Source organism: Emydura macquarii, unplaced genomic scaffold (assembly GCF_026122565.2).
Source record: "Emydura macquarii macquarii isolate MOO-44397 ecotype Brisbane River unplaced genomic scaffold, CSIRO-AGI_Emac_v2 contig_2452, whole genome shotgun sequence".
NCBI lineage: Eukaryota > Metazoa > Chordata > Testudines > Chelidae > Emydura > Emydura macquarii.
Window position 1 is genome coordinate 1,765,706 of NW_027132589.1, and position 13,630 is coordinate 1,779,335.

The 13,630-nt window shown below is 39.5% G+C and overlaps 1 protein-coding gene across 5 annotated transcripts in view; it reads right to left on the reverse strand.

The window, feature by feature from the left end:
- Window positions 1-505: 505 nt before the first annotated feature.
- Window positions 506-13,630, reverse strand: part of DUSP22 (dual specificity phosphatase 22) — a 52,235-nt gene continuing 39,110 nt past the window's right edge. For 4 of the 5 annotated variants that reach the window (XM_067562598.1, XM_067562600.1, XM_067562597.1 and 1 more), the window contains 3 exons: window positions 10,701-10,775; window positions 8,960-9,131; window positions 506-3,931 (listed from right to left, as the gene is read on the reverse strand). In XM_067562598.1, coding sequence (XP_067418699.1) covers window positions 3,746-3,931; window positions 8,960-9,131; window positions 10,701-10,775 — 433 coding nt within the window. In that variant the 3' untranslated portion in view covers window positions 506-3,745. Of the gene's footprint in view, window positions 3,932-8,959; window positions 9,132-10,700; window positions 10,776-13,630 lie in introns of those variants that run through there. The other variant, XM_067562602.1, reaches the window with a different exon arrangement.

Sequence of the window (13,630 nt, forward strand, 5' to 3'; positions counted from 1 at the left end):
CCACTAGGGCTACTGCGGTGAACGAGATAATGCAGGAAGCAGAGCACAGGAGCTGTTTAAATACATACATTATTAATGGCATGCCTGATTTTCAGTTTCAAGTCAATTTTCACATTGGTCTTTAAATTGGCTGAACTCTGACAAGGATTCAGACTACCGCGGCCGGAAAACTGGCAAACACCAGCGTTACAGTAACCAAGTTTAGCAGGGCTTCCATTGTTCAGAGTCAAAACAGTTGCTATTGTTTAGTCCCCTCCTTTTCTTCGGAGGGGAGGGAAAGGTCTCTTGAACTGCCTTGATAGAGATCAGTGAACCCATCGGAGGATTATGGGGATCCTTTTTGGGGTGCAAAGATCTCTGTGATGGAAAGAGCAACTTCATCTGAACACCTGAGTGAATCAGTTCGCGAGGGGCTCACTTTGCAAAAAAGTAGTGATGCTAGGCAAGGACTAAGAATCCATCAGAGAACATTAATTTAGGTCTTTCAAGAAAACACACAAATAGATAGGCTATTAACATTGGCTTTTATTTATAGAAACCTGTAGAACTTATTGAATACAAACCACAGGGAAAAGCAATCAGAGATGAGGCTTCATTATGATGCCAAAAGGAAGACAGAGAACCAAGAAGCTCACAGGGTTTACAGTTTCTAACTGGTTGAAGTATTTATTTGTAATCTTTCACTGACTTAGTTATATGCAGTGACCATTATAAACAACAAACCTTTAAAAAAAAAAAACCCCAGAGAATTTGCCATAATATTTTTCCAATCACCCCAAAAAAATAATCAAAGCAGCAACTGTTTCCAGGTTAAAATCAGGGTCATAAGTTACCTGTAGCATAATGCTAAAATGTTTGCTTGCAGTCACGAAAAGAAATTAAGTTTACAAAATAAGTTATCCATATAAATCAGGATGCTCACTAAGTTGTTAAAAACTGTTCCATGCATTTGATAGTAGAAGGCAAAATAAAGCAGGTGCTTAGAAACACAGAAAGGATGTGGAAATACTGGACACATGGTCTATGTTGGCAAGGTCAACCACCTGAATATTGACTGTCCTTTGGTGGAGAATCATAGATCCACAGTCAAAATAACCCTTTAAGCTGTCACTAGAAGACCGGTAAGAGGAGAAACTGTGTCATGTTTCCGAACAATGTGTGTTTCACTCCTTTCTTAAAGGAATGGAGGAAGGTATTAGCTATGACTGCCATCCCTTCTGTTATTATCCCTTGATAATGTATTAATGGAGGAGATCCTACAGTCCTGCTCCCCACATAGACAGGACAGCCCAGGCTTCCCTATGATGCTCTTGCCCTCTCTCCCCCTTAAATTTTGTTCTACTCTTCTGAAGAAGAAGATGGTGCAAATCGTGGTGTGGGTTTACGAGGATAATAAACAACCAATGAAGATCTACTCTACCCCAGCCAAAAGTATCTACACAGCCACCTTCCTCTGGCCCATTTAAGAGAAAGAAGAGTTTCTGTGTGCTGGCAATGTAACACTGCAACTCCCGTCTAGGTATCTTCTTACTGTACTCAAGCCTGCTTTCCAGTTGCAGCTTTAAGGCTATTGAGATATGTCAACTCTCCAGGCATCAAATGTTGTTGTTTCAGAGGTTGACACTTTGGGAGTCAACTGGCCAATTAAAAAAAAATAAAGCAAAGAACAAACCTGAACACAAAACATTAACAGATGTCTCCAATTCTATAATTGTTCTCAGTATAAAATAATTTTAAAATTTTCAGCACCCACAGTGTTGCTGTGGGAAACGAAGTGCAACACCACATTGGTCATATGCCGTTAACGTTAGTATATAGGCTGTGTGTGTGTACATTGTGTGTACACACACACTTTCACTGTAAATACTTGGAATACTTTTGACTATTGTCTCTTTTTTTGGTGCATGTGCTGAAAATGCAATATATATCTTAATGTGAATACAGGTTTGAACAAGGAGATCATCATTCTCAGTCTTTCCTCCTTTACAAAGAGGAAAATCTCCATTCCTCATGTCTACAAAAACTAATGACGGTGCACTAGTGACGGAAGAAGCTTCCCTCAGTCTGATGCACAGAAGTATCATCTTGGGCAATTACTAAACCTATCTCCTACTGAAATCCATACCTGTTTGCCTGCTAGCAAAATATAATTTATCAATGATGGTGGTCTAGAAAAATTAAGTAACGTGTGCACACAGGGCATTCAGCAAGCTGTAAGATTGAAAACAAAAGATCAGACTTTTCCAAGTCCTCTAACATCACTACGGCTGCCACCAATACACTAACAATTTGCTCTGCCTGTATGTGATAATGCTAGTAATGTGTGGTGCAATGAGGCCCACAATACAGAATTCTGGTGCAGACTGGAGCTGGAATGTAGTAGTAATGTAAATCCCGATTTTTGCATGAATGGATTTTTAATATCCATACATTCCCGTTCCATAAAATAGATAAGATGTCAAAAACATTTTGGGACTTACTTTACACCCCTACAGTCCATCTCAGAGTTCATCACTGGGTGAAGTCATTGTCAGCCAGCATGAAAGGGCACCACATTAAATGGTTTGTAAGTTAGGCTATCGTGGGACACGAAATAAAAAAAATTCAGGTGCTGATTTTCATTATGACTCTGGATGACTGGGACATTCAGCATACACTGTACATTTAACCCAGCTTGATTCTTTTTAAGTATCCTTGAAGGTTTAGGAAGCGTCCTTCACTGTTCTGGAATCTTTAAGCAACACCCTTCCATGCTCTGAATCAAAGACTAAAAGTAAGGACATTGCATCCAATTCTACTCTCAGTAACACCAGTACAAATCTGGAACAACTTCATTAACTTGTTTGGAGTTACACGCTTGTAAATCCAGAATAACTCCAGCTAAGTCAATTGAGCTATTCCAGATTTACATCAGGATAACCAAGAGCAGAATTTGGACTCTAGTTTTTCACTCTGGTTTAAAATTTAGCTCACATGTGCACTCCAACAAACTTGACCACAGCAGCGTATACTGGTTTTAAATTGGCAAAATAGATGGAATTCACATATCTTGAACTTTCCTACTTAATCTAAATTTTTAAAATTCAAAATAGATGGAATTCACACATCTTGAACCTTCCTACTTAATCTTAATTTTTAAAATTCAAAATAGATGGAATTCACACATCTTGAACCTTCCTACTTAATCTTAATTTTTAAAATTCAGACTAGTGAGAACTATGAATAATTTAAATGAAAGCTGGAAACTTCTAAAAAAACCATTTTATGACACACACACTTTGCATTCATCAAATGTGAAATCGAGATTCTGAGGCAATTTTCAAAGTTGCATTTACAATCTCAGTGACAAGAACAGCATTTCTGAGGTAGCTAAGGTCAAACTGCAGCACAAGCAAATAATACATAGGTGCTCACACACTCTGGAAGCTCATTCTTTGGAGACAATGTTATCATGTGCACACAAAGGTGTGTTAGAGAGGCACATATTGCAAAGGGGATGGGAGTTTGAGGGCAGTGAGAACCTGACATAAGGGGGTACCTCTCAGCAGAGAAGCTTACAAAGAGGGACTGGTGTTATATAAAACTGTAAAGTTGTGTCACACACTCTCACACAGTGTAATATTTTCATTCAGTTTTCCACAAGGGTACAGCTCGCACGACTTCTGTAGCGAGAGTAGGGGACACTGGTGACATTTGTTTTTAAACAGATGAGAAGAAAAGAGAAAGTGAACCAAGCCTTGAGTGTTTATGTCTCTGTTGTATAGTTGTTGTATGACAGGGACGGCAGTGACGAAAAATTATTATTCCACTGTCTCCCGCCGGTACTTGGTTGCGTCATTGCCTGCTCTTTATATTTACTCAGAAGAATTTTAGCTTCTTGCTCGTCCTGCAAAGAATTTTCTCCGTATTCTTCCTTCAGCCACTGCCTGAACTGGAGAAGTTAAACACACAGGAGACATGTTAAATATTAACGCAAACCGGATGCAGAAATAATACTCCTCTTATACAAGAGTATCTTTAATATTGAATATCATCTCTTCAAGAACATTAAAGTAGTCAAAATAATTTCCAAATCAGATAGTTTAAACCAGTGACTCTCAACCTGTCCAGATTACAGACATCTGAAAGGGGTACAGATTTGTCTTGTGTACTCCCAAGTTCCACCTCACTTAAAAACTACTTGCTTACAAAATCAGACATAAAAACACAAAAGTATCACAGCACACTGTTACTGAAAAATTGCTTGTTTTCTCATTTATCATATAATTATAAAATAAATCAAGTGGAATATAAATATTGTACTTACATTTCAGTGTATAGAATATAGAATAGTATAAACAAGTCATGGTCTGCATGAAATTTTACTTTGTACTGATTTCGCTAGTGCTTTTTAATGTAGCTTGTTGTAAAACTAGGCAAATACCTAGATGAGTCGATGTACTCAGTCAAAGACCTCTGTGTATCCCCAGGGGGTACGCATACCCCTGGTTCAGAACCACTGATTTAAGCCTTTTGCAGATTTTTTTTAACTGATTTGCTAAAGAAGAATGCCCCAAAATACTACACTTTATGGCTCTGAATCAGCAAAGCACATACGCATGTGTGACTAAGCATAGAAGTTGTCCCATTGAAGTCAATGGGACCACTCATATGCTTAAAAGGTTACACACATGCGTAAACACTTTGCTGGATTGGGCCCTAAATTTGGAATAAGGTACTCCCACAGCATGTCCTTGTCCACAAATACAAGCACATTTTGGGTGGAAGAACTGGCAGAGGAATAGCCATTTTTACCAATTTAAGTGCCATCTGGCAAAAAGGTAAATTATGGAGCCATTCACATTCATGGTGCCTTTGTCCAGACTGAAGCATCAACACAGATGGTTTTGGAACAAACTGACAAATTAAACAATAACAAATCACTAGGATCCAATGGTATTCACCCAAGAGTTCTGAAGGCTCTCAGATATGAAATTGCAGAACTACTAACTATGATATGTAACCTATCACTTAAATCAGCCTCTGTACCAGATGACTGGAGTGTAGCTAATGTAATGTGAATTTTCAAAAAAGGCTCCAGAGGTGATCCTGGCAATTACAGGCTAGTGAGCCAAACTTCAGTACCAGAAACTGCTTGAAACGATAGTAAAGAACAGAATTATCAGACACATACATGAACAAAATATGCTGGGGAAGAGTCAAAATGGCTTTTGTAAAGAGAAATCTTGTGTCACCAATCTACAAGAATTCTTTGAGGCTGTCAACAAGTGTGTGGACATGGATAAGCCTGTTAATATAGTATACTTGGACTTTCAGAAAGCCTTTGACAAGGTCCCTCACTAAAGGCTCTTAAGCAAAGTCAGCAGTCCTGGGATAAGAGATGAGGTGCCCTCATGGATCAGTAATTGGTTAAAAGATAGCAAACAAAGGGTAGGAATAAGTGGTCAGTTTTCACAGTGGAGAGAGGCAAACAGTGGAGTCCCCCAAGGATCTGTACTGGGACCAGTGCTGTTCAACATATTCATAAGTGATCTGGAAAAAGGGTAAATAGTGATGTGGACAAGTTTGCAGATGATACGAAATTACTCAAGATAGTTAGGTCCAAAGCTGACTGTGAAGAGCTACAAAGGGATCTCACTAAACTTGTTGACTGGGCAACAAAAGGGCAGATAAAATTAAATGCTGAAAAATGCAAAGTAACACACATTGGCAAACATAATCCCAGCTCTACATACAAAATTATGGGGTCTAAACTAGCTGTTGCCACTCAAAGATCTTGGATAGTTCTCTGAAAACACCTGCTCATTGTGCAGCGTCAAAAAACAAAAAAACAAAACAATGATGAAAAGTTAGAATTAGGAAATGGATAGGAAGTAAGACACAAAATATCATAATGCCACTATATAAATCCACAGTATGCCCACACCTTGAATACTGTGTGCAGTTCTGGTCACCCCATCTCAAAAAAGATATATTCGTGTTGGAAAAAGTACATAGAAGGGCATTAAAAATGATCACGGGTATGGAACAGCTTCCATATGAGGAGAAATTAAAATGACTAGGGCTGTTCAGCTTGGAAAAGAGATGACTAAGGGGGATATGACAGAGGTCTATAAAATCATGAGTGGTGTGGAGAAAGCAAAGGAAGTGTTATTTACCCCTTCACAGAACACAAGAACTAGGGGTCACCCAATGAAATTAATAAGCAGAAGGTTTAAAACAAACATAAGGAAGTACTTCTTCACCCAACATAGTTAACCTGTGGAACTCATTGCCAGGAGATGTTGTGAGGGCCAAAAGTATAACTGGGTTCAAAGGAGAATTAGATAATTCATGGAGGATAGGTCCATCAAAGGTTATTAGCCATGATCAGGCACACAACTCCATGCTCTGGTTGTCCCTAAACCTCCGACTCCCAGAAGCTGGGAGTGGACGACAGGGGATGGGGATCACTTGATAATAGCCATGTTCTGTTCACTCCCTCCGAAGCATCTAGCACTGGCCACTGTCACAAGACAGGATACTGGGTTAGATGGACAACTGGTCTGACCCAGTATGGCCGTTCTTATTTTCTTGTTTCAACACACCAATGCGGGGAGGCGGGTGTGGTGTGTGTGTGTGTATGTGATATCGACTGTTCTGTATATACCTTAAAGTGCATTACTGTGCTTTTGAAATGGTTTAGTGGGATGTGGGGAGAAGGGAAGGAAAATTTTTAAATGTTTAACATTTGTAAAATATGCATCTGCCAAAAAAATAAAAAAATAGGATTCCACTGCAGCGTGATATATACGACGATAGCCTCAGACCCCGATCCTGCAAAGCCTTATGCATGTGCTTAGCTTGATGCTGATGGGGCTACTCACATGTGTCAAGTTAAGTTTGTGCATGAGTCTTTATGGGATCAGGGTCTAAACCAGGCATGCAAAATTTTACAGAAGGCCAGTTCCTCAGCTGGTATAAATCACATAGCTCCAAGGACTTCAATGGAGGTATTTCAGTTTAGGCCAGCTGACGACCTGGCCTATAATCTCTTGCTGCATCAAATAAGCACATTACAAATGTGTGCGAATTCTTTAGCCTGCCTCTCCTTCTACCTGCCTTAAATCTTCTCCCACTTATCTAAGCTGGCAGTGAAGCCTCAATGTCAATGCAGAAACAATTACCATTGCTCCGGCTCTGCTCAGCCATTTGAAGTTGGGGGGAGGGGTTTCAAAGAACATATGGCCCTGCTCTTTCCTCTTGCTTTTATGGCAAGAGGACTGTACTGTCGATCAGCTGTGTAAAGCAAGGCTCGCAGCAGCCCCTTCCCCCTCCAAGCCCTGCTATCGCTAATGAGCTATGAGCGGAAAACTATACAAGGTTACGGGACTCTCTCTTGATCAACTGTTCAGGGAGAGTCTGAAATATATTAGAGTGGAGGTATCCATTCCGTTACTTACTATATGGGGCTTGATCCTGTAAGACACTCTGCAGTCAGGCCCTGCTCCAGCAAAGCACTTAAAACACATGCTTAACTTTAAGCACGCAAAGAATCATATTGGCTCATATTCTTAGAAGTTGCACACATGCTTAAGGGTTTTGCTGGATCAGGACCAGCATTTTGCACAAATCAGCATATTGCAGGATCAAACACATGCAGAATGAGCAAAATATATTTACACTGAGGTTGTAGGTCAAAGCTGAAATCCTAGTGCACATCCAAGGGAAATTTATGAATGATACATGTTATGACCTTCAATGCCTAAAAGTCTAGAAGATCAAATCTAATGGATCACATGTCCAGAAACCGCAACCTGTATCACGATATAGATCACTGTACAAAGCTACCATGAACAAGTGGTGCTATAATTAAAAACTCAGGCCCAGATCCTCAGCTGCTGTAAATTGGCATATCTCCATTGATATCAACGGAAGTACACGGATTCACACCTTCTGAGGATCTGGTCCCAAAAATTGTGATTAAGAGACACAATAGCTTGCTACAACTTATGTCCACAGATGGGCATTTCTTTCTGTAGCCTAGTGCCTTCCTTTCAGTGAAAAAACTGATGCATCCTTCCATTGTGGGAGAAAAAAAAGATGTTACTGTCTTCACAGGTTATTTGCACATACAATAACAATTAGGGTTATTAGCTCAATCCAATTTGATCTGAAATGACTGTAAAACTTCATACAAGGAAGGAAGAGACCAGTCTGGAAAAGTCAGTTACCCACCCATTAATATCAGTTTTGAATGCTCCAGGAAATACGTAGTTACATATTTTCAAAAACCAAATATTTACAGTTGAAAACTGCATTATTGAAATGCAACCGTAATTTCTCAGCTCTCTGCTGCAAGAAAGCCTGGAAGAAAAATGGAGCCAATCTTCCCACCTCATTTACTTACTTTTAAAATGAGTGACTTGAGAAAGTCCAGAGGACAGAAATGTGCTGGGCAATGTAAAATGGAGTTCTGGTCAGAAAAGTGAATATGTAAAAACAGTACCTCCCTACTCAACAGACCTGTTCCTGATGTGTATTCAGTTGTATTTGTTTATGTTATTGACACTATTTTTCTAAACTCCTCTTAGCCCAGCAGAGCAAACACAACTCAAGGAAAAGGAGCTGGATTCCATTCTGGCTCATGCATCATCCTCAGAATTGTTAATTAAGTATGAAGTATGTCACTGGTGATGATGCATAAGCCAGGAAGAGAACCCAGCTTGACTTTTAGATCTCAAGTTTTGTTTACAGGATTGTTAATTTGAAAAACTATTTTTTCTTGCTTTAACATCCTCGGCAGATGTGAAAAAAAACAGTTTTTACATCAGCATCACTTGTGCATTTGTATTATTGCTGCATCCTAGACCATTTATCTTGCAGTCTTTAACCCCCTAAAGTTATGACACAGTCCAAGACTTTATGCCTCACAATAAACCAAACTGGTCAACGAATTGAATTAGCAAAAATCACTTACATGGTCAACTTCATGTTTTTCAAACTCCTGTAACTGACTCTGGAAGCCCATGTTAGGATTGGCACAGGATCTTGATGCTCGTACAATAGACAGTGCATCTTCCCAGCCAAAGTCTGTGATTGTCATAATATAAGCGACTACCAAAGTTACACTCCTGGAAACTCCAGCAAGACTGCAGCAGAAATGAGACAAAATAAATAGATACAGAATATGAAGTCTTAAAATAAATACATTCATTATCTCTTATACAGCACTTTACAGAGTAGCTATTCAGATATCATTATGTTTTCTATGTACTGGACCTTGAAATGTAAAGGAGTGAATTTTCATGTGGAATGGGCATCCCGAGATGTGCTATATTGAACTTCAGTTCAGATGACAGTTGTTTTAAACAAAGAACAAATATAAAGTCTCCATGAGAAAGTGTGTGAACAATTCTCTGTTTTTTTTCTTAAACTAGAAATAAGTCATCCAGACTTAAAAACAAACCCCCCCAAACAAAAAAAATAGAGTCATGAAATAAAAAGGTAGCCATTTCCAGAACGTATAGAGGTCTCATTTTAATTAGATTGGATTTAAATTAATTAAACATTCTGATTGAGCTGAACTGTTAGAGCACAGGACTCAGAGTTCTCAGTTTTAATTCTGGCTCTGCCACTGACAGGCTGTGTGACTATTTCTCAGTGCCTCAGTTTCACCATCTGTGACACTGGGAGAATGACAGAATCTTCCACTGTCAAGTGGTTGGACAGCTATGGATGAAAAGTGGTGTTATTACTATAGATGAAGAATACATTTGAATGATAGTTATAGATTTGTTCACTTAGCACTTACATAACACTTTACACTTTCAAATAATATAAATAATATAATACAATATCAATGAATAATCTCAACACCCTCATAAAGCAGGACAATATCCCCATTTTACATGTGAACAGAGTGAGGGGCAGAGAGGTGAAATGACTGGTCCAAAGTTACACAGTGAGCCAATGGCAGAACGGGATTAGAACACTAGAGTTCCTACCTCCAAGTCCAGTGTTCAAACTACTAGAAAACTCCGACTCTAGATATAGGTTCTGAACTGCTATTTAGACATTTTAGCAATGCACAAGGACCAAAAGCAATGACAGTAAGAAAAACCATGATTGACTTTCCTTTTCTATATTTAAACTCTTTGAAGGCAGTTAGTGTCTCAGGACTCCCTCTCCAATCAGTAATCTGCTGGAAACAGCTGTGATATTTGAGTGCTTCAGTGAAGCTTACAACATCAGTTTCTGTTGAGAGGAAAACTTCCAGCCGCCCTCAAGCAGCAAAAATAGTTGCAACCAGAATTGATATAATTATTAGGATTACAAGAACTGTCTGTGAGAAAAGAAAATGCTGACTAGCACTAATCGGAAAATAGACAATGCAACATTGTTGGTGAAATATACCCATACTCACAAGATTTGAGGGGGGACCAGAGTCTGCAGCTCTACATTCCATTCCTGGCTCTGCCACTGATACATTGTGTTCTGGCAGGCACTTAACCTCTGTGTATCCACGGAGGAGCAGCGTTAACTAGTGTTTTTAATTTTAGGGGGATAGTAAGATGTGAGGTGCTGTGTAAGTGCAATACTATTATTGTTATAAAAGAAAGAGAAGGGGAGCAACACTCGCTTATTCACTGACTAAAAAAGACAACAACAAAATGGAGAGAAAAAAATTAAGAATATTCTTAAACAATTGACATACGTACCAGTGAACAAGACAGCCCTCACCTCTAAGTCGGCACTCATGGATAAACTTGATGCTCTCTTTGAAATGTCTTGTCCTGAAAACAGAAGCAAGAGGGAAATCAAAGCACTAGACTTTAATAAAATCATGACAAAGAGGGGAAAAAAACTAAGAAAAAGATTTGAAAAGCCACTTAACTATTGTTCCCAGAATGCAGTACATAAAATTGTGCTCACCATTAAAAAGGCAACCTACAGATACTACACAGTTGCCTTGATTATTCTTTAAGTTGGACAGAAACTTTGGTATCCCAGGCACCGTTGTATAGTGACCATTGGCAAAAACTTTATGCTGATGACTGGCAAATCTATCTCCCTCCCTCCAGCCAAGCAACTATCTTCATTTGTCTCTCTGACAGGTACTTGTGGATCTCCTGCCATCAACTGAAACCTAGCACGGCCAAAACGGAGCTCCCGATCTTTTCCGTAAAGACTTCCCTTCCCTCCCTTTTCTCTGTCCCAGCAGACACCCTCACCTCCCAAACTTTCACTTGGGCATGTAATCTTGGATCTGTCTTTGACTCAGCCCTCTCCTTCAACCCAGACCACATCTACGTCTTGCCATTTCTTCCTGTGCAATATCTCCAAGATTCAACCTTTCCTTTCTGATCACACTGTCAAAAGTTTTGTTCAGCCCTTGATCACTTCACACCTTGACTATTTTAGTCTCCTCTTCTCTGGCTTTGATAATTCCAAACTCCCCCTCTCCAACTCAAACCCTTCCAAAATGTTGCTAAGATCATCAATCTTGGTTTATTACTCCATCTACACCTATCCATTCAAAGCTCTCCATTGGCTCCCTCTTTTCCACTGCATCAAATACTAACTCCTTTGTCCTTACTTTCAAGCCCTCCACGGTGCATTCCACCACTACTCGACTAAGAACTTGTGTACATCCTATTAAGATTTATTTCCCAGTCTTTTCTGCCTCCCCCCAACCTACTTATTTGTCTTGTCCACTCATTATGCCTTGTCTTTTAGCCTGGAAACGTTTTAGTGTAGATGGTCTTTTTTTGTACGTGCTTGTACTGCACCTTGCATGTGGCCCAAACTGGTTGTGGCCAAGAGGCGCTACTGCAATATAAACGTTTCATAACAAAAACCAGTTACTTTCCTGTACCGTCACGGTTGTTTTTTTGCGATGTGTTGTGCACATCTACATTCCATCATCGGTGCATATGCGCCCGAAGCTCTCCAGTCAGAGACTTTTACCAGCCATACCAGCAAGTAGCACATGCACCCTTTCTATCCCCATGCACCAAACCAAGGGCATAACCCACGGTGGTCAGTCCTGTGTCTTGAACTATTCAATATCTTTGTTAATGACTTGGATAACCAAGTGAAGAATATGCTTATAAAATCTGTGGATGACAGCAAGCTGGGAGGCATTGCAAGCACTTTGGAAGACAGAATTAGTATTCAGAAGAAACTCAACAAATTAGAGTTTTAGTCTGAAATTCATAAAATGAAATTCAGTAAAGACAAGTGCAAAGTACTACACACTTAGGAAAGAAAAATCAAATGCACAACTATAAAATAGGGAATAACTGGTTAGGTGGTATCTGGGGGTTATAGTGGGTCACAAACTGAATGAGAGTCAACAATGTGGTACAGTTGCCAAAAGGCTAATATTCTGGTGAGTATTAACAGGAATGTCTTATGTAAGACCTGGGAGGTAACTGTTCCACTCTACTCAGCACTGGTGAGGCCTCAGCTGGAGTACTGTGTCCAGTTCTGGGTGCAACACTCAGGGCTCCCACATGGGGGGGAAGGGTACACTTTACTGGATCCGTGCCCGGCCCTGGCTGCAACCCCCCCCATTACAATGAGGAAAAAATGTTCATGGTTCATGAGATTGTATGTATGGGATGAGCAATTGTGCTATGTGTAGGGGAAGAGGCCCGTGTTACAAGTTTGTACTGGGCCTGAAAAAATTATGCTTGGGTCCTGGCAACACTTTAGGAAAGATGTGGACAAACTGAAGAGAGCCCAGAGGAGAGCAACAAAAATGTTAAAAGGTTTAGGAAACCTGACCTATGAAAGAAAGGTTTAAAAAAAAAAAAAAAAACTGGGCATGTTTAGTGTTGAGAAAAGACAACTGAAGGAGGACCTGATAACAGTCTTCAGATATGCTAAGAGCTTTTATGAAAAGGAAAGTGATCAGTTGTTTTCCATGTCCACTAAAGGTAGCACACAAAGTAATGGGCTTCATCTGCAACATGAGAGAGTTAGAAAATGTTTAGTAACTACAGTAGTAACTAGTAACTAACCTAACTATAAAGGTAGTTAAGTTCCGGAATAGGCTTCCAAGGGAGGTTGTGGAATCCCCATCATTGGAGGTTTTAAAGGACAGGTTAAACAAATACCTGTCAGAAATGGTCTAGATTTTACTTGGTCCTTCCTCAGCTCAGGGAGGTAAGGGGGGGAAAGAGAGGCTCTGATGACCCCTCGAGGTCCCCTTTCAGTCCTATATATATTTCTATGATTCTATGAATTACTCATTCAGAAGAGGCTCTCAAAGAATTCTGCAATTCCACACTTTTTAAATATGTGTCTATTCTAACATTTTGACTAGAACTGGTAGGAAAATGTTTTTTTCTTTGGATAAATTACTGACATTTTGTTGAAAAAATTAACACTGAAATGTTTTGGCTTTCAGTTACCAAAACCTGAAAATTTTAAGCTGAAAATTGCCACAGAAAAAAATATGGGTTAGAAAGAAAAAATAAGAAAGAAAATAAATTTTCATTCAGTCAAGAAAACTGTTTTTCATTGAGAAAAGTTCTGACACCATGTGGTGCTTGTGTTTGCTTGCAGGGATATAACCTGCAGGCAGCAGCTGAACCTAACAAATGATTCGGTCAAAGTGAACAGACTTCACTACTGGCTTCTT